The sequence below is a fragment of the Acromyrmex echinatior genome, chromosome 4 (assembly GCF_024713525.1).
Source record: "Acromyrmex echinatior isolate Ae372 chromosome 4, ASM2471352v2, whole genome shotgun sequence".
NCBI classification, from domain to species: Eukaryota; Metazoa; Arthropoda; class Insecta; order Hymenoptera; family Formicidae; genus Acromyrmex; species Acromyrmex echinatior.
Window position 1 is genome coordinate 2,830,369 of NC_141855.1, and position 22,883 is coordinate 2,853,251.

At 29.7% G+C, this 22,883-nt stretch overlaps 1 protein-coding gene and 1 long non-coding RNA gene across 10 annotated transcripts in view; one reads left to right on the forward strand and one right to left on the reverse strand.

The window, feature by feature from the left end:
* CtBP (C-terminal binding protein) overlaps positions 1-22,883 on the forward strand; it is a 53,075-nt gene that overhangs the window by 11,846 nt on the left and 18,346 nt on the right. For 3 of the 4 annotated variants that reach the window (XM_087405872.1, XM_087405871.1, XM_087405870.1), the window contains 3 exons: positions 16,876-17,366; positions 19,153-19,440; positions 21,650-21,838. In XM_087405872.1, coding sequence (XP_087261998.1) covers positions 17,169-17,366; positions 19,153-19,440; positions 21,650-21,838 — 675 coding nt within the window. In that variant the 5' untranslated portion in view covers positions 16,876-17,168. Of the gene's footprint in view, positions 1-15,777; positions 16,293-16,875; positions 17,367-19,152; positions 19,441-21,649; positions 21,839-22,883 lie in introns of those variants that run through there. The other variant, XM_087405873.1, reaches the window with a different exon arrangement.
* Positions 1,115-15,059, reverse strand: LOC105153762 (uncharacterized). Of its 6 annotated transcripts, none has more exons than XR_015544998.1 (3): positions 14,901-15,059; positions 14,117-14,180; positions 1,115-8,711 (listed from the first exon to the last, which is right to left on the reverse strand). It is a non-coding gene; the product is annotated as an uncharacterized LOC105153762 (long non-coding RNA). The 6 variants fall into 6 exon arrangements; XR_015544994.1 differs by having other exon boundaries at positions 1,115-8,482; positions 8,550-14,180; XR_015544995.1 differs by having other exon boundaries at positions 1,115-7,855; positions 8,343-14,180.

The window sequence follows — 22,883 nt, forward strand, 5'->3', positions numbered from 1 at the left end:
AGAAGAAGTGGGAGCACCTGTTACAACGTTCGAGCGTTTCTCCCTTCCCCGATATATTTTCTGCCTCTCTTTCTTTATGTTGTCTCTCAATCCGATGGGTCATCATTTCAACACAGCTATATTTGAAGTTTTTATACATCGATCATCGATGAATTTCTTGTCGAAAATTGAAATAATTTCTTCTGTAAAACAACGTAATTGTGAGAATAGTTTCGTAATGAATATACAGTATATACGGGGTGACGGAAAAGTGTCAGACTAATGAAATATCTTGAAAACAAGAAATTTAGGAAAATAATGTTCCGTACAAAAGATGTAGGGTCGCAACAAATGCATCAAACAGTGATATTCATTTGACCTTGAGCGCAAATAGGATAAAAGCAAGGAATGTGGAATAAGGCTATTAATGTGGAAAATACAGGGGCTTATTTTTTAAATAAAGTACTGTAATTTGACATAATTTTTTCAAATAATATGATTTCTCTAATTATTCTGGATATGAAAGTATTATATTAGATTTATTCCAAAAAATCAATAATTTACGAGATATTTTATACAAGTTTATTTTAGCACATTTTGACATGAAATATAAATCTTGTAACCTATACATTTTTCAATTACTGTACCTTGGTATTTTTATATACAGAATAATAAGATGAATTACAATTTGCATTATTCATTTTTTTTTAAAGCAACAATGTATTTTCTTTACATCAATGGATTTATCTTATTTTTCTGTGCATAAAAATATTTGGATTATAATTATCAAAAAATTAATACTTTACAATATATATTATTATGTCAAAATTTGTCAAAATGAAGTATAAAGTATCTCTATACATTATTGAATTTTCGATTTCTCTACTATAATAATTTTGTATATAAAATAAGTAAAAAAATTGTATTATGTAAAAAATTACATAATTTTATTTAAAAAAAGTGATCTTATTATTTTGAAACTTCCACTTAGAAAAAAAAAACGTGATTGAAGTAGTCCCTCTTGAAACTGTTCCACTTTCACTTGAAATATAATATAATAAAATATTCTGTACATATATTTATAGTATTGAAAATTATTATGTTAAAGCAACAGATTTTCCATATAGAGAAAATAGATTTCATGAATAAAATAAAAAATGTGAATAACATTGCACATTATTAATTTTTAATTTTAAAAAGAGTGAAAAGTTGGCAATTTTTTTTTACTTACGAGAAAGGAGGTAATGCCCAGGATATCAAATGATCTTAATTATCAGAAAATGATAGAGGCGAGAGGAGAGAAAGGGATGAGGGCGAGAGGGAAGAGGAGGGATAAAGAAAGAAAGAGAATTGAGGGGGAACGAGTGAGCGAGCGCGATCGGAATTATGGGTAATTGATTATAGCAGCGTTACGTTTGTGTAGCCGAGTAAGGGCATCGCATGAACGTAGCCGTAGTGCCTTATGCCATTTTATGTCAGAGCATTGCGTTACTTCATATGTAGGCATTTGTAAGGCTTAACGTAAGCAACGCACATAGGCTCCTTATCACTCTATATTATGTTTTTTTTTGTTCATTATTTACGTTGTATCTGACATAAAACGGCATAAGATGATACGAAAACAATGTTTATTCGATGACCCTAAGGAAAGAAACAGAATAAATATTTGATTTCCTTGACGCAAAAAAAAAAGATATTTTAATTAGTAAGGATGGCCAATTTGAAAACAACAATATTGAAGTTGCGCAAAATTAAAACATCATTACATACAAATTAATTTGTACAAAAGTATTAGGTGTTGGAATTAATTCGTAGCGTTTTACAAGTGATGGGAAGTACTTTCATTAATGTATTTTTTAATTCTCATGTGAAATAAATAACATTCTTTCATTAAAAAACGCTACGAATTAATTCCAACACCTAATATAAATTTTAATTCTAAAAAAATATTTTTGTGTGATTTTCATAATTTTTTATAAATAATATATCTATATGTTACAAATGTTTCTGATTATAATGCCGAAATATAAAAAAAAAACAAAAAAGTAAGTGTTAATTAAAAAATAAGCTTATAAGAATACAAAATTATTGGAAACTATAGAAAAATAAAAGTAAATAATAATAAATGAAAATTATTATTTTTATATTGGTATTTTTGGAAGTGAATTAAATTTTTAATAGAAACATAATAAATATTGTTGATTAAGAAGATTGATTATATTACCAGAATTGAAAACATATATAGCAACTCGAAAGTTCCGACAAAGTTTGCTATTTCCCGCGCATATCGTATCGTGCAGAAATAATTCCTGTGTAATATACATCGTTTTACTAATTTAAATAGTCGAGTTCTTTCTTGTTCTTTTGAATTATGCGCTTACTATATTAAGCTTACTATATTAAAATTATAACATTATTATACAATGCTAATTATACGTGCAAAGTTTTATTATTTTTACTCTTATATATTTCTTTTTCAAATCAATTAATACTTTCCAACAATATAATTGCGTTTCTCTCTCTCTCTCTCTCTCTCTCTCATTCAATTGGAGTTACAACAAATAAATCTTATTATGAACATTGTATGATTGTGCAAATTATAAGTTTAAATTAGCAATTTTTGCAAATTTATATTTAAATATTATCAAACGGTTGGTTATTATTGTGATGTCTTCTGATTTCTTAATATTTACTAAATGTTGCATTAATACACTAAACTAATACTTTTAGTAATTAAAGTTTTTCTAACGAACATTTACGAACGTGTGTAACGATTAGTTATTACACTTATTTTAAAAAAATAAAACATAAGTTTGTTGTACAATATTTATAACTAAAACTTTAATAATCTATAATGATACCATCGCAGTATCTCCATCGCAATTTTCATATATCTCATGAAGATAATACAGTAAAATCATATTATGATTTTAATGTACTGCATCTTATAATCCTCTGTTTCGAAAGCGATATAGAGATCGATGATCAATGATGATCGAATAATTCGCAAAGAAAGTCAGATATAATGGCGCAAATTACAAAATATTACATTTTATGGATCCCATCAGTAATCTTCATCTTATGATCATTGGTTATTTAGTATAAGTACAGTTACATTAGAAGTTGATTTCACTGGTCATGTGGAATCTATTAGGGATCGGGAATTATAATAAAAGAAAAGTTCTCATTTTTTAAGAGATCTTCACACAGTATATATAATATAGACATTCAAGAAATAATGAATTTCACAAGCTTTTCTACTAATCTCTCATCTCAATCATATCTTATAAACTCTTAAATATATTTCTATTAACACCAATATAACATTTTATTTTCGTTATTTCTCTATAAAAATTTTTCTATCAAAAATGTCTATCTGATCATTTAAAGTATCTTTCAATTCAATAATGAAATCGCATTGAAATTTATACTTCTTTATAATATATCTTTTGTCGTAAAACAAGAAGAAACATCGTAAGAAAGTTTCATTCACGATGAAGCCATGAATCGTCCAAATCAAAGTTCTATGTTATATAGCATCGTACTAAGAGAAAATATTCAAGAATCTTGGTATGTATGAAGCGTAGGTCTTTCGGATCAGTTTAGACACGTTAGCATCCGTCCCTCTTTCCATAATCGTCATCGTTGCTACCGTCGTCGTCACTGTGGCGATGCAGTTGGTTCGAAGGTGAAGTACACTGAGGATAATGGGAGTAGTACATCGCCATTGTAAACAGACTCGAAGAGGCAAGCAAGCGGTGCGGTAGCGAGCGACTATCTGGGATTTAGTTCGGCGAAAAGGGAAGGGAGAATGTAATGCTCGGTGAAGTTGTGGCGGGACGAGGGTAGAGACGCTGACGAGAGCGAGATGAGGCGAGTTGTGATGGTGATGGCACGGAGGAGGGACGTGTCGCGTTGAACGGTGGAAGGGGGAAGTTGCCGAGACATCGATCGGGTCTCGCGGCCATTGCTTGTGCCACACTCTTCCTCCCCTCTCCTTTACCTTATTCTCTCATTCCGTCTTTCTCTCTCTCTCTCTCTCTCTCTCTCTCACTTCGCTCTTTTGACGGCGCTGCTACTCTACTAGGAGTCAAGATGCCGTATCTCTCGGCGCACTGTGAGACCAGGAGGAAACTCTTCGTGAAACTACTCAGGCCAGCCACTCGCGCGCTTTACGCACTTGTATTAACCCGTTGTGACTATGTATGCGCGCGCGCGTGTCTCATGGATGTATCATGTATACAGGGTGTCTGAAAATTATCAAATATTGAAAAAGAAGAAAATAAAGAATACATTTTAAAGAAGGCGCGTTTATACACACACTACTATACAGACTACGCAGGGAAGAAATGAATTTTTACGTCGCTAAACATCTATTTATATTAATCTCTTTCAACTCTAAAACTCCAGACAAATCATCTCTTCAATGCGAATTAGAATGCGTCCGATACAAATATCTGTTTTCCATAAAGAACAGTATCACTAAAGTCTGCGACACACGATGCTTTTTTCTGTAGGATAGCTTGCATGTATTGTGCTGGCGATCTTACTAGCTGCTATGTTGGAAATTGTGCAGTCTGCTACGCTGTTGGCTGATCTGTTGAATTTCCGTGATAAGTCAGGCGTTATTTTTGTTGTATTGTTTCGTGCTGGTTCTTTATGAGAGCCAATCGGGATGCAATCTTAGGTTATGTGATTGAAGTATTCTCTTCGCAATAATTAAAAACAATGCAATTGTACTTTTACAATGTACCATCGATCTGTTTCGTGTTTACTTATTCGAATACTTTTAGTAGTGTCTTTGCTAAAGTGCCTTTTGTTAAATAAATACAAGCTACTTAGTCAGTATGGAAACTCGCATTGTTTGAAGTCAAACTAGCAACATGGTCAGCAGTACTACCAGTATGCACCGTTGCCATATGATAGTAAGCATGCAAATCTAGCTAACAATACTGCAAGAAAAAGCATCGTGCGCCGCAGGCTTAAGAGAAGTAAAGAGCTTCTTTCTAAAAAATATTCTTTTAATATGAATATTTGAATATTCTGAAAATCATTAAAAAGATTGTCTTAATCATTTTCTCTCAATGTTTTTCAATATAATAAAAATTTGTTTTCAAATTAGTTGAAGTTGTAGCGAAAAAAGAACATTTCCTATACTATCCCTTTATACATATTATATCTTTGCCTTATATTTAAATATAAGTTTACTAAAGGATTATCTAAAAAATCTGATATAATTATCTTAATTTTTGTACAAAATTGAAATTACTATGATACGTATCTCTCATTTATTTTCATCTTCGTTCCTAAATATGGGAATTCACATTCAAAGAATTATTTTATCAAAAATGTTGATAAAAAAATATCATGTTGCGTCTTTTATTTTATTTTATGTAGTTATTTACTTATCAGAAATATAATTCTGCCGCATTCATCTATAATTAGAGATTTGGGTCCAACCAAAAATACTAATCAAATCTTTATGATTAAATTCATAGTGGAATTGGATGACTCATTCCCACGAATGCGTTGTAAGTAGTAAGGAGATCTGTTATTCAATCAAGTTTTGAGTTCATTTGCAGAAATTCACATCGTTCACATTGCAAATGAGCTCAATTTCTGATTGGTCGAGCTCTCAGATTACTAGACCTCTGCGGAATAGGTCACCTTATCTAAATTCACCACGGTTGAATCTATCAGCTGTTCCAGCTAAAATATCGAGTTAGAGTTCTCAAACTTATTAAAAAAAAGCTGTACAGTGTTTAGCGTCATCTGAAAGTCTAATTCCAAAAAGTAGAAACTGTTTCGCCACATTTGACAAAAATATAAAAATTTATCTATATCGAATCTAATCATAATTAAAGTATTCATTCTATTCATTCATCAAAATGTAATCTACTATATGTGTCTCGTTGTGATGCAATCAAAATTTTTCTTGGTATAATATCAAACAAATAGCCCTAAAGAAGTTAATAACTCGTTAAAAAATTCTTGCATTGGTCGAAACCTATAATCAGTGAGAGTTAGTCGATTAGCTTAAGAGCTTATTGCTGAGTGGTGAGTACTATTGCGTGTATCTATATCGATCCGTGAGCTCGTTTACTTGCTTACGAGAGTAGGCAGGAAAGGAAGACATAGGAAAAACAGTTTGTGTCTCGTCACGTGCGTCGCATGTGTTGATGCGTGCAAAAGAGAAATGCAGCTTCAAGGCCAACAAATTGCATTTGCAGAATTTAACAAATCTACAATGGTTTGCGTTAGCCGTTGCTTTGCTATAATTCGCTTACATTATGATTCTTCGTCAGATAGTAATCTTTTGATAGGTATACTCTCAATTCTTTAGGATTATTACTCTTATCGAGTATTATTCTTTAAATATGCCTAATCCGTCTCTCAGATTATCATTTTTTTTACAGAAAAAATGAAGCGATTTTCAAACAATTTTAATTAGCTTTAACGCCGTTAATATAATTAATATATAATATATAATTTTAAATATATTTAGGATATTTTTTGATTTTGTGTGTTGAAAACCGTAGCTTATGAGATATATCTTAACTTCTTCTTTTTCTTACGTGATACACCGGAAGTCATATGGACACGAAGAAGAAAGTAATCCCAAAACACACTCCTTTAGACAATCCGGAATGTTGAAGAGAAACCGCTTGTCGTTTATGAGAGAAAAGGAGAGATGAGGCGAGAGTAAAGCAGGAACAACGAGAAGGAGGAGGAGAAAGGAGCGTTAGAGAGAAGTAGCGAAGTTTCGCTTTAGGAGCGGAGAACTTAACTCAGTTAACTTTGCTGCCGAACCAAACTTTCCGCCAACTTTAAGTAGTCGCCTCTCCTTCCTCCTCTACCATTCTTCTCTTAGCTGTTCGTTCAGAGACGGAAGGTATGGTGAACGGAGAGCAACAACCCTTCCACAGTCCCTCCCTTTCGTGAGAACGAGAATGGCCAAACTACCGCCACTGATACTCATCGTCATAATTGGACTTTCTTATCCTCTGCTTGTTATTCTTTCTCTTTTCTTTCTTCTTCGTACCAAAATTTTCTTGGCATATGAAAAATCATATTCGAAACAAATATGATATGATGCTATTATTGTATTGGATGCTCTCTTGACATATACTTCATGACGAATTTAGAATTGACGATTTGGAATTGACATCATTTTTCTTTTCGTGTTATTTTGTTTTATTTTTAGTTTTGTTAGTATTTTATATTTTTATTCTAGATAGTATTCTTTATTTACAGAAAAGTGAGAAAAGATTTCTCCCTCTTTCTTCTTTCTTCTTTATCTCTCTTCCTTTTTTCCTCTTCTCTCTTTTTTCTTTTCCCTTTCATTCTATTTCTTAAAGCAGTTTTTTTCAAACTTTAATTCAAGCAAATTAATTGAAAATATTGAATTCATGATATATTGTAATTCTTGCATCCTAATAAAAAAAATCTCAGTAGTAAAACACTTCTGACTAGTTTCTGAATAAAAAGTATTTCAAAGTCCCTTATAAGATTCATTCGTATGATTTATACTTGAAAGCGAAGTCATTTAAATATACAAATCACTAACAAAAACCCAATTACTTCTCTCTCTCTCTCTCTCTCTCTCTCTTTCTTTCTGTGAGAACAGCAAGTTTTGAAATAAACTTTATAGTGGCTAGTGATTGTAGAGGATGGGGAGAATTCGACAGGACGGAGCTTTCCCTCCTTTCCCTACGAGTTCTTTGCCAAGTAAAGTTGCTCTCAGGTTAGACAATAATTGGATAACTTTGCCCTCATAGTGCCGTTCGTAACTCCACTCGTTTTCCTCTATTCCCACCTCCACTTCTATATGTTTCATCTCTTCCTTACCCTAAACACTAATCTGTCCTTCTTTGTCCTAAATTGAAAGAAGTAAAAATGAAGAAAATAGGAGCAATCCCTGATGACCCTGGCCTTGATATATATTGTTATTGTCATGAGTGACTTTCAAGAGATTTTAGTCGCTCGTAATCCATTAAAAAGTTATAATTGTAAAAATATTATGAAAATTACCACCATAATCTATATAGGGAATTATAATGAAAAAAGTATCAATATATGTATAAAACGAGAATTTTAATTAATATTTAAACGATCTAATGAATAGAACTCATAACATCGAAAAAACTATTAATCTGTTCATTGTATGAATACTATTTAGAATCAACAAAATTTATTGCATGATTTGACTGTCAAATGTGTATAATTTTCATTTTGCAAACTATCATATGCGTGTCATTTATCATGTGAATAATAAAATCAGTTGCGACATATTTTCAAATAATTGGCAAAAGAGGTTTTAATGGATCGGTTTGATATAGATAAAATAAACATTTTCTAAATACCGCGTTTAATTCCACCGAAAACTTATTATCCTCTAATTGTTCGTCCAGTATTGTACTTTCTTTCACTTCCTTCAGCTCCATCTAGTATTTTATCCGCTCCACCAATTTGTTTTTGAATTCAAGACTTATTGTTGAAATAACTTAAAAATAATTTAACACATTACTTAATAGCAAACATACATAAATAATAAGCAGTATTTTACTTACTTCTTGACAAAAATATACCAATTGACAACAGTATGATCATTAAGATCTAATTCCTTTATTAGAAATCCATGTCGTAGTGGCCGCATTATTAAAAAATAACTGATACATCGCAAATTACAGGAAGACTTCAATGTGCGCGTTTGAACCATATTCCATGGAATGCTGATTTTAAAATTACATATTACTTTTTATTTCGATCTTTAACTATTTTTACAGTGAAATATATGATTCTCAATAACATTCCTTAATGTTAATACATTTCGACACCTTGGATATATATTACTTCATTCCATACAAATTTTTTCTCACATAAAAAACTCTACAAGCGATCGAAATTATAAGTTATATTAATAAATTCATGCAAATGCGTATTGAAAATTTGTCAGTCAACTATGAGAGTTATCTAACTGTGATTGACATGTACCGATTAAAATTGTCTAAAGTGTGTACTATCCATGGTGATCAATACTACTAAACAGGATATACATTAAAAAAAAATGTATGTGCAAGGAATGTACTTTATTCTCTTTATTTTGATTTCTTCGATCATATTTATATATTCTCGAACGTATTCTCAAATTGTTGCATATATATATATATCAGTATACTTTCATACAGATCCTTAGAGAATCTTTGTGTTATATTCATCACGTGCTGTAGATTGTTATCTTATTAATCGTAAAATAGGATCATTTGAACAATTGTATAATAATCCTTTTAGATTAAGAGAAGCATACACAAAAATTCGGAAACGCGAAATTTAAGACAGATTTGCTTATATAAAGGTAATTTTTTAAATTCTAATTATCAAATTAATTAAATGATATATTATGAAATATTTGTCAAAATTAATAGGATTTTGGGCGATATAATTGTATTTTAATTTACTTTAAGTTAGTGTCCATTTTAAAGAAAAATATTTAAAGATTTCAATTTATGTAAAAAAATGAAAAAGCTATAAATGTTACATAATAAAATATTCTCTGCTTTAAAAACACAAGTTCTTTTTTTTTAAATACAAATATTATATAAGAAAATAATTTATGTTTTTAAAGCAGAGAATTTGTTTCATCGGAGTAGAGTCGTGTCCAAAAGTTTATGTTTTATTGATGAATATTTTTTTGTTAATAACTTTTTAATGTGGATAATGAGTGACTAAAATTTCCTGAAGGTTACTCATAGTTATGACTTTAATCATGTATGTCAAGGTCAAAGTTATTGGGATTGCTCCCCTTTCCTTCAAATTTACCAAATTTATAAATTTCAACATATTATACTCTTATACATTTTTTTTTGTAATTTAACACATTTTAATCTTCTTTATATCGATATAATAAAAAATATTTGTTTATATATACATGTATATGATATACTATATAATAGATTTTTATTTGTGTAATAATTTTTTATCGTTATATATCTGAAGATGTCATCTAAATAAAAGAAAAAAAATTAAAAGAGTAAAAAAATATATGTAAAAGAAGAGAAAACGTATTATATATATAAAGAATGTATTAAACATCTCATAAGATTTATGTATTCTAATTTTAACGTAACTAGTCCTTATAGTACGATTAATTTACTTATCAGCTTGTATATAAATACGTTCTTCTCTTTCTGAAGTATATTTCTTTGATATGATTTCGCCACTGTTAAGCGGGGTGTATAACGCGTGATATACGCTACCAGCTGTCGAACAAGGGCTTAATCTCGCCCACTCAATTCTGCCTCGCTCCTCTTGTTTTCGATGATACGAGCTTACATTGTCGCTGAGTTGGCACAACATGTGCCCAAGTCAAAGTGCTTGACTCGACAGAGTACATAGCATTAGTGTCGCGTCCTCGCCGTTCGTTTTCGCTGAGGCCAGCAACAATCTCGTTTTTCATAGTTTTTCTTATGCAGATTATATTTCCGATTTTGTGCGTCACGCGTATATAGATATATATATATATAAGATAATCTAAAAGTCGATGATCATATCCTGCATAGAATATAAATAAAAAAGATTAAAAATAAGAAAAATAAAAGAAAAACATAATTATATTAATTAAAATAGAAATAAGGATGATGGATAATAGAAAAATTAAAAAGTAAAGAGAAAAAAAGAGATAAAAAATGAAATAGAAGTAAACGCCAATAAAAAAGATTAAAAATTTTTTAAATGCAAGTTTAAAAGATTGTACTTCATTAAGACTATATATAACAAAAAGAAAAAATATATTTCTTATTTATTATTTTATTATTTTATTATTTTTCTTGTTTTCTATACTTTCATATAGTTTTTTTAATTGAATTGAATTATCTTTGCTTTTATTTATTTTTATTTTTTATTTATTTTATGTAAATTGTGTGTAATAAATTCGATAAAAATATATTTGCTTCAAAATAAAAATTTTTTAATATTTTATGTATTAACAAAATTTTACTACGTATTGCTACATGCATTTGCAACACTGTCACATCAATATTATTTCGTTCATTCAACATGACATTCGATACAATTACTTATTTAATAATGGCATCGCGTTTGATGCTATCCTTGCCACGAGGTAAACTAATTTATTCAACGGTTGCATGTGCTACACCGAATATTATACATCTTTATGCAAATGTTCCAAGAAATTATTTCAGTTTTCTTTACTTGTACAGATTCTGTAATAACTTAAAATTAATCTATTACATATAAAATTATATATAATTATTGTACATATAAAATTATTGTCCATAATGAGAATAGCAAATTGATCGAGTATTGTTATCATATGTCATTATGTTAATAGAAATATAAATAAATTTACATATTGATTAATTAATAATTGATTATAGTTTTGCGGTATCCTTTAATTCATGATTAATAGTATTTACAAATATTATAAATATAAATAAACAGTAGTAGTAGTAATAATAGTAGTAATATAGAGGGAGAACCATATCAGTCCCTATATGTCGAAACCTAGTCAAAGAATCTAGATCTAAAGAATTCCTCTGTGACTCTCGCTCTAAGTATTATTTAAACAAACAATAAAATTATATTAGCCACAACTAGAACTTCTAGATTGCAGACGTTGCTATATGCAACGAATACTACGAGTGGTGGGGGAGAGTGGAGCGAATGACCTAGGAAATAGTTAGCTGCAGCGCGGTGGAAAAAGAAATTTCTTTTGCTGTCGTAACTTGTTATTTTTGGGAAAATCTCGATTTATCGCATTACGATTGGACACGGCCACTCACAACAGGATCGATGTCTAGGAATTTCCCACTGTTAAAGCACTGTGAGTGGATATCCAATTGATACCCACTCGCTATTTTCCATGCTATTCTCTCCAGTTCTCTCTCACTCGCCATCATTCGCAATATTGATGTAGCAACGTCTGCAATTAGAAACTCTGGTCACAACATTGTTCTTTGAGAGTTCATATTAGATACGTGACATCACGAGTTAATTTCTTAATCCTTTCTTTCTTGTTCTTTCTAATGTTCTTTTTATGTCGCATCAATTTGCTACATATGCGCTTTTATCTAATCACACTATTAATGTAATTTAAAATTTGGAAATTTTTTAAATTGGACTTTAAATTACACAAGTTTCAGTCTTAATATCTTTCTGCTTGCAGATAGCTACTATCAAGTCAAACATATCGCATCTACACATTCATACATAATCTTTGGTCGGTATTCATAGTTGATCTTATATGCTGTGTTAAGTAATGTCTTAAGACGTTAATGCGGCCGTCTAATTGATTCGTGATACCTCAGACTGAACTTAAGACAGTTTTGAATATAAGAAGTGACTATGAATACCGGCCTTTGTCTTTGTCTTTACTTTCCCCTGTGTGGCTTTCCAACCCATTTAGAGGGTTGTACTGGAGCAACACTGCCCCTTGAGAGAAGAACAAGTTAGTGCTTTAATTCACAGATGGAGCGATGTTCTCCTTTAAAATGCGGAAAAACTGCATGCGGAGCACGGGTGGAATCGAACCCGGATCTATGGATCATGGAGTCGACCACCCAGAGCGTGGAACTACACGTCTTAATTAATATTGTGTTGTAATTTTGATTTCAAATATATATTAATTTGTTATAAATAATATTTAGTACATTGATTGTTTAATATAATAAGTAAAATAATTTAGTAACATCAGAAATATATAAGATTTTATATTTAAAATAATAATGCAAAAATTATACAAAATTAAGAGAAAATTAACTGAAAAATAACGACTTATTACTTTTGAAATAATTATAACATATTATTTTTTAGACTCGATAACTTATAACGGTAACTAATTATTTTTTGAGAAAAAACAATCGTAAATAGTTACTTTGACAAAGTAATCTTTTTAATCTTGCAAATTAAATATATAAAAATATAAGTTAAAATAATAAAATATTTTCTACCTGATGTTTTGCAAAAATATAATGTATATGTTAATTTGAAAAAAAATTGAAAGAAAAGTAATTATGCATAAATATATATTTTATTACATTGCGCATTGTATGTAAAGTTTATTAGATTATTTTTTTCCTCAATAAGAGAGATTGATGTTCAGATTAGAGACGTCCAAACAAATTAAAATATTAGGTGTTGGAATTAATTCGTAGCGTTTTTAATGAAAGAATGTTATTTATTTCACATGAGCATTAAAAAATACATTAATGAAAGTACTTCCCATCACTTGTAAAACGCTACGAATTAATTCCAACACCTAATATTATATATACAAAATAGCAAAGATTATAAAATATGTTAGAGTGATACATAATTCATGATATGCCACAGTGTAAATCTAGCGTATCGTTCTCCTACTTCAGAAATGACATAATTTAAAAAATTAAGTTTTAGAAAAGGAGAAAATATTTTTAATTTGACAAAAAATTATTAACTCTAATTGAATTAAATTGTATTAACACTGCAAAATTTAATGGCAATTATTAATTTTTAACTTATTGATATGTAAGTAAGTTCTGTATTAATGATGATGCCTTCATGTGGCGTAGGATAGATAATTAACTTATTTAATTTATTGCAAGTATTTTATCAAACATTTTTTTTGAGTTCCAATATACATTGTGAGTGGTACTGAAAAATCTATAATATAATTGGAGCACACAATTTTTGTTTGTCATATTGATTCCATCATTTTCGTCGGTGTAAGTTGCAAGTTTTGTGGTGTTAATACAATAAAAGAAATTACATTTTGTTAACAAGCAAGAATCGACAAAATAACATGGTCAATGATCAGTAAAAATTTGGATATAAGTACTTGAGATTTTTTTAAAGATTTTTTTGCTTATACTACAAAGGTAGAGCTTATAAAACAATTACTTAAACATTTTTTAACTTAATTTAATGAATAATCGCTTAAAAGATGCATACAATAACGTACTTTATTAAGGTATGCACGATTAAATAAACAAAGTAAGAGAATAGTACGGACTTACCGTATTATTTTCTGGGTGTCAAAATTATTATTGAAATATGTAATTTCACATTTTTCTCATTTTTACTACTCACTGTTAACTACATTTTCGAATTATATAATTTATGGTTATATTTAAAAAACTACCTCTAGTCTCTCTCTTCTCTAGAAATTTCGCTGCGATAGCGGCTCCATTTATCGGAAAAGAGTGCTAAACAAAAATGTAGACAATTATCCTATTTTTCCCTATTATGATACAATATTATAATAGTATAATTATTTATTATTATAATAATGTATATTATAGAAATATAGTAAAAATATAATAATATTTATTATATATGTTCAATTATTAAATTATGAAAATATAATTTTTATGAATCGGTTTCCAATCGCCAGCATTGTCTGTTTGAAAAGTTACTTCGAAAGTTATTTCTATATATATATATATATATATATATTGCAATTCTCTCAATGTTTTAATTTAATTAATTTAATTTGGATATTTCTTTGTATTCTCCTCCCAAAAAGTCCCCCAAAAATTCTTCTAAACTTTTTGCTAAATTCTCCAAACTATTCATATTTTCATCCGAGTATCATTTTATCCTCGTTACTCACTGAATATTAAACAAAGATAACATAATACATAGGGAATAGGTACTCGGGTGGGAATCTGAACGAATTTTAAAAAATCTCGGTTCAAAAACTTCAATTTTTTTTCCTTAGGGAATAATTCCCCCATTCAGCAACAGTACTAATCGCTATTTTGTTCAATGACACTCGCGTTGATGACATAATTGGTGCACAATAACTACGGTATTTAAAAAGTCCGATAAACTTCTTTACTTTGCGCGTTTGCACTTGATTATATTTTTTACATATATTTCAATATTTGATATTAAGAACAAAAATTAAAGGAAGAGATTATTACAGAAAGTGTGGAATTATTGTAAGCGCAACAAAATGATGATTCGTTTTCAATCGTCACTGCCATCACTGCTGTTGCTACTACAGTACTACTACTATTACTACTACTACTTTGCTGTTGCTGCTGCTGCCACCGCTGCCACTACCACTACCACTACCACCACTACTACCACCACCACCACCACCACCACCAGCACCACCAGCATCACCACCACCACCACCACCACCACCACCACCACCGCCGCCGTCGTCGCCGTCGCCGTCGTCGTGGTCGTGGTCGTGGTCGTGGTCGTGGTCGTGGTCGTGGTCGTCGTCGTGGTCGTCGTCGTCGTCGTCGTCGTCGTCGTCGTCGTCGTCGTCGTCGTCGTCGTCGTCGTCGTCGTCGTCGTCGTCGTCGTCGTCGTCGTCGTCGTCGTCGTCGTCGTCGTCGTCGCTGCCGAAAACGGGTTGGAAACAGATCTACTTCGTGCGCGCGCTTGATCTCTCACTCGTTCGCACTCACTCACTCACTCATTCGAAGAAGGCGCCCTCGCTATTAACACTATCAAAAACATCAGCTCCAGCGCCTCGAGCGAACGTACGAACGAGCGAGCGCAAGCGAGCGCCGCTGTGGCGTGCCGCATTTGTGAGACTCTTCCTCCTCTTTTCTAAGTTGGTGCTTGCGGGTTTGGTGTGTCGGTTTTCCCATTTCAATCTCGTTTTCGTGGGTCTGTCCTTGCAACGTTGCTCTTACGTTTGCGTCCCGCTATCGTTGTGCTTCTGCCTGAAATCGCAATCAAGGAGAGGTCGGACTGTCGGAGTCCGGATTTCGTGTCGACTAGCCAGTGGACGCGCTATTAGCACTGCGCAGGTTAAGCCGGCGCATTTCAAGGTAACCTAAAAAGTCGCAAAGCGGCGGCAGCGGCAACGGTGGTGACCGACTCAATCACGCCGCTCCAGCAAGCGACGCTTTCTTTGTATCTTTGTGTCTTTTGAGACGTGTTCGAATATGTTCGCCTATAGATCGCGTTTGCGTTCGATTAAATAGTGTCGTAAAGCGTCGATGAGATCACTAATATATCAAGTAACGTTTCACCTCGTTTCGACGGACGCTATGGCCGAATCCAATATATTTCCACGCGAGTAACATCGTCGATGTTTGTCTGGGGAATAGCATCCATTTCTACTTTATCTATAGTTTTCTTATGAAAAAATTGATATGAGTGTGGTGAAACAATATAATTTGTTTCAAATTAATACGTGCAAATGAGTTGTATGTACTTGCGTGTGAAGTATTTACCTGTGTATATGAGATACACAAATAACATTTGCAATAAAATACAACAAATCTAATAAATTATAGAGGTGCATTATGCATCATGATTTTGCGATATATCGAGGGAGGGATGTAATACAGGTATAGTTGATATTTTTTATTGAGTATCACATTATGTTTTGCAAAAAGGCAGCTATTATTGATTAAAGTAAACAATTATTATTTGTATAAAAAGGTAGTGATTACTAATATAATATAATTTTATAATTGTATTTCATTAATATATATAAATGTATATTGCTAAAATATAAAAATTATGAATAACTATAAAACTATCATTTAAAAGTAAATGAAAGAAAGAGACATGATTGAAGAAAATTGGTTGATACTGATTTGATAGAAGGATTGTTCGTAGTCAAACTAGTATACATACTTAATATGAAATAGATATATTTGAAGTTTGGTGAAAGCCAAGTTTAGTGCAGTCTCGTATAGCTATAGAGAACAAAACTAAAAAGATCAATCGAAACAAATAAAATGTTATTATAATTTAATTTTAAAGTTATTTATGTATTTATAAGTTACGTTTATGAGAGAGAATTATCAAATGTGAATTATCAATTACAATTAATTTATAATTTTATAAATGTGATATGTTCTGACAAGAAAGGATATATCTATTTTATATTTCTTTGGTTAATTAATGTTTTTTTATATATTTTAGGAGACGGTGCTTACTGAGTCGTGATGTATTGGAGATTCAACAGTTTTTGCCCGAAGATCAACCGAAAGTTAGTGTTGCAAAAGCAGTTAGTGTGACAAAGCGTAAAGAACAACGAGAGTGCTAAAACGTTGTACTAGTTGGACTAGAAGAGACATCTCTATTGCGAGTGTCTTATCAAGATAGTTTTTGTCATCTACTATTGTTAGAAGGGAGAGGGAAGTAATTTTTCTTTGTAGTGACACTGAGAGCGCACAGTGCAAACAATAAAAATAGGGGGGGCGGTCTGCTGACCGATGGACAAACGGAAGATGATGCCCAAACGCCCTCGTATGGAGAATTTGAGGGGTCCAATTGCCAACGGACCGATCCAAACGCGACCACTGGTTGCACTTCTTGATGGCCGTGATTGTTCTATTGAAATGCCCATCCTCAAAGACGTCGCAACTGTTGCCTTCTGCGATGCACAGTCCACTTCAGAAATACACGAAAAGGTATTTAAAACAATTTGTAATAAAATAAAATTACTATTATAAGAAAGTATATTTACAAATATTAGAGACTGTGTGTGTGTATATATATATATATATATATATATATATATATATAAAATTATACATGGATATTCTATAATTCTAATTCTGAGAGTGAAAGAGGATGAAAGTTTGATTAAAAGTTTCTTTTCCAATTTTGGTTCAGACCATTATTTACTGAGTTATTCACGATTAAAGTTGATCAATCAAATTCCACCCAGCTGGAGAAGCGCAGCATGCTATGGAGCTCCTCGCTTTTATTGTACATTCTCCCGATTAAAATTTCATAATTTTCATATTAATTAATAAATAAACGACTACATTAATAAATGGGTGGATAAATGAATAAATTATTTATTTATCTACGCATTTATTGATTTATTTATTAATATGAAAAATTATAATAAAATGTAATTTTAATCGGGAGAATGTACAATAAGAGCGAGGAGCTCCATAGCATGCTGCACTCCTGTATACTCCAGCTGGGCGGAATTTAATTGATCAACTTTAATAGTTAATAACTCGGTAAATAATAGTTTGAGCCAAAATTGGCAAAGGAACTTTTAATTCTAAATTTTATTCTCTTTCACTCCCAGAAATATTAATTAAAGATTGTGAGATATCCTGTATATAAATTTGAATATACGGCAAAATATTTTACAGTATTAAAGAATATAACACATTTTTTGATATTATGTTAATTGGAGTATACAAGAAAGAATATTGAAGTATTAAAATTAATAATTAATATTGAAATATTTCTATTAGAATGTTAAATATTAAAATTAAAATATCAGAGATAGAAAAACGTAGAGTGGTGTAAATTTTAAGTTAAATTATTTAAAGAAATTTTTAGTTTACAACAAACTGGTACAAAATATTCTTATAGAACAATTTAAATTAAATAAAAAATGATTTATAAAATTTTTATATTTATCCTGATATTTTGTACTTTTAATTTTTACGTTGGATCTCTGATATAGAATATATATTTATGCATATATTAAGAGAAAACATTTGATGAACAATACTAGCCAAGTATACTCTTTTTGTTGAAGTAAGTATATTTCTACGTAAAATGTTTTAATATCACATTTTGAAATATTTTAATTTTTTTAATCATTATTAATTTAACGAGTAAAATATTCATATATATAATTTTAAAATTAAGTAAAAAATTCAATGATATTGTTCCAACAATAGTGCATTTGTCTCATATTCTTTCTTTTCGTCCTTTTTCATAGTACTTTTTTAAGTAGTTATTTTTTGTTTTAATTAAAAAAAATTATATATAAATATATATTTTTTAGGATTTTTTAAATAATATATTAATAATTTAATTTTTATATTAAATGATTTCTAAATTATTTTCAATATATTCTTAATTCTTATTATTTAATTATTTCTTAAATTCCTGAATTAATTTATTTTTAAATTGAACTTTTTTATTTAGTATTTTATAAATTTATTAATTTTTGTTCATATCTGGTTATATTTGCTTGGTTATATCTAAAATATATATTTAATATATATTTTATTTTATAACTTATTTAATGTTACATTTAGTGTAAATATTATTTTATGTCTAATATTTTATATTATATATAATATTTTTTTTAGAATTATATATATATATTTTCTTATGTATATTTGATATTTTCTATTTAATATCTTCTGAAATTATTATATATAACTATTAAAACAAATAACGTGTTTGGAAATAAATATAATATAATGGTATTCGCAGGTATTAAATGAAGCAGTGGGTGCACTGATGTGGCATACGATAATTCTGACGAAGGAAGATTTGGAGAAGTTTAAGACACTTCGAATCATTGTTCGAATTGGTTCCGGTGTAGACAACATCGACGTCAAAGCAGCTGGTGAGCTTGGCATTGCAGTATGTAATGTGCCTGGCTATGGAGTCGAAGAAGTGGCTGATACTACCCTTTGTCTCATCTTAAATCTTTATCGGCGCACTTATTGGCTTGCCAATATGGTGCGCGAAGGCAAAAAATTCACAGGACCAGAACAGGTAAATCTTGTTTTCAAAAATATTATGTCATTATATGTATGTATATTATATGTATGTATATTAAAAATTAGATTAGAAAAGCTATTGTACAAGATATTCCATTTTAATTTATCACTCATTTTATCTTTGCAGAAAAAAAAAGTTTAATCAAACATATGTTGGGACAAAAGTTGTATGATCTTTTTAAGTTGATTTTATCATTATTCCCTGTGGAACAAATAATGGATAAAATTAATTTAAGAAAATAATTTTTTATGGGCATTTTTTTAATTAACATGATTTTTTATATAATATTTTTTTATTATTCTGTATATAATAGTATTAAGATAGAGCTATCGAAAAATCAATAATTTTTAAACAATAAGAATCTTAGTGGATCGTATGTTATTGGTTGTGTTTTTAATAATTATTTATCCAGGAATTATATTATGTAAAAATTATACAATTTTACATTTTAAAAAATGGCTATGATTTTTTCACATGACCATGAAAATTGATTTTTCCAAAGTTAATTTTACTATTATTTGTACCTTGTTAGATTAAATAACTTTTGTCTAAATATATTATTGATTTTATCTTGTAAAGATTAAATACTTCTGTCAAGCTAGCAGACCAAATGAGCAGATTCAAAAAAGACCTATTAAACTATTTAGTGCTCATTTTATGTTAATTTGTTCTTGTTACAAAATATATAATTTTTTATCATATCCCATTTAAAACAAACTTATAGCGCTACTAGTATAATATTAAATTAGTAGGACCATAAGAAAAAAAAAATAGAAATATTCAAGCAGATATAACTAGTACTAATTTTGTGCTAATTGTGCTACAAAACATAATTGTGTACCATATGCCATTTAGAAGAAACTCGTCCTATGTCCTTAATATGAAGTTAACAGGGGAAAAAAAAAGAAAAAATAATAGCAGATATTATTAGTATCGATTTTGTACTAATTTGGGATATATTTCCAAATGATCTCTCTCGACTCATCTGAAATTTTATACATAAATTCGATGTGAGGAATAAAGTACTCGTGATTTCAACTTCGGAAAATGAAAAAAATTTTTTTATGTACTTAAGGCACTTATACGGAGTGTCTTCTTCTATAAGAGTCACTCCTTTTTATCTTAAACTAATAGCGAATTCGATTAGACATACTAATGCGTATTAGTGCATATTAAAGCTGTTGTACACTGATTTAAAAGTGAAATACAAATATTGTGAATTATAAAATATAGATTTTACTTAACAACACGAGAAAATGTATTGAGGATTTCATGATTTAATCCGTTTTTATATTTATACTAACATTTTTAATTTGTGTACGATTTTAATGCGCACTAAGTGCATTTACTCGGATTTGCTATAATAGAACTTTTAATTAAACTTTATTATAAACATAGTAATCACTTAAAAAATCATCTATTTATATTAGAGAACGGAGAGATATGTATAATTTTTGCACGATAAAGTAAATATATTTCAATATAATATAAGTTGTTGCATCCGTTCTAATAAGTACAATGACATATGATATATCTATATATGATATAAAAGAATATTTTACAAATTATACAAGTTATTTTAATTTAAAAATTTGCGCGCGACACTATCTCTTTAGTTTCGGCCTTGTGATGTGACCAACTTCTTCTAAATCTCACATGGACGATTGATGTGTAAACATATTGTCATCTGACAATGCAAGGGTATAAAGTTGGCCATGCAAGGTGGAAACTGAAAAGGTAGTTATCGGAAAACTTTAAACCGAAAAAAACTTTTATAATTTATAGAATAATTTTGTTATATGATATATTATTGTACTCGTTAGAACGCTACTTTTATTATATCGAAACATTTAGTTCATCATTCAAAATTATATGTACTTATTCAGTCTTTAACATCAAGTGGTTACAATAATTATAATTTACAAAACCCAATTTTCTCCAATCAAAATCAGTAGTAAGAGAAAGATATTCTAAACTTTAAAATATCCAAAAAAGCAATTCATTAACAAAAAATTAATAAAAAGTTATTGTTTATGTGACAAAAATAATATGCTCTTCCATTTTTTATTACGCCCATATTAAATATACTGCTATCTTTATATTTCTATTATATTGGAAATACATTAATATTGTTTAAAATAATTTTGTAATTTTCTGTATGATCTGAATGTTTCCGCGCATTTCGTTGGCGCGTGTATTTTAGGTGAGAGAAGCAGCGACTGGTTGTGCAAGGATACGGGGCGACACATTGGGTATTGTCGGCCTCGGTAGGATTGGTTCCGCAGTCGCGTTGCGTGCCAAAGCTTTTGGCTTCACCGTCATTTTTTACGATCCTTATCTGCCGGATGGTATCGAGAAATCATTAGGTCTCACCAGGGTTTATACATTACAGGTTTGCAGCTGTATTTGTATAACAAATAAAGTTATATACACTCGCTCAAAAGTATTTGCCTTGATTTTTGTATGAATCTCTTTTATATGCTTAAATTCCGTTCTAATTATACATTCTCTTATATTGTTTCCTTGCTTCGAAAGTGACACTCAAAAAGTATATTTCGAGTTATTAACATGAATAAATTAAATAAGCATTACTCTATTAGTCATTAAAAGTGAATTAAATTCATTAAAAAATTGTTAAAATCATTACAATTCAAAAAGAGTTCATTTTTTATAAAGAATTGTGGAATACAAAAATGATAAAAAATGACATTTGATCATGTTGAAAATATTTCTTTTTTTTTTCTGATATTATTTGTTTGCGAAGAATGTTATTGAGGCTTCGGTGATCTAACGATGATAATATTCGCATGGAATGCAAAAGATCTTGATCCCCGTCCGAGGTAATATTTTTCGCAATTATTTTTACAGGTTTTTAGAGATTTTATATTAAGATTCTTTTAAGATATCTATGAGCATCGAAATTATTAAATTGTGATATTACTATTCCGGTTTCACAGTTTAAGAATGTGTTAGAATAATAAGTGCCAAATAATAAGTGCATAGTTAGCTTGGACTGGAAATTGTATAAATTCACTGGAAATTGTATAAATTCACAAAAGAAATATGATTAGACACGAAGAACCATCTTGATCGAATGTGCCCTTTTTCACTTATGCGTGATTATTTAATTGGTTAATAATTTCTTGTCAAATTAAAAAATAGGTTTTCTTTTCTAGGAAGCTAAATTTTTTGAATTGTCATTTTTTAAATAAAGGAGCAATATATATAAAGTAAAATTTTGAGCTAAACATTATTATTATTAAGCCTAACTAATTTCCTAATTTAGAAAATTAGGAAAAAGAAATTATTAAAATTAGAAAAGAATTATTGAAATTCTTTATTTAATTAAGAAAGATAGGATGAGCAAATATTTGTGAGTGATAGTGTAAATTAATTCTAGGTATTGCTAATATTTTATTAGGTGTTGGAATTAATTC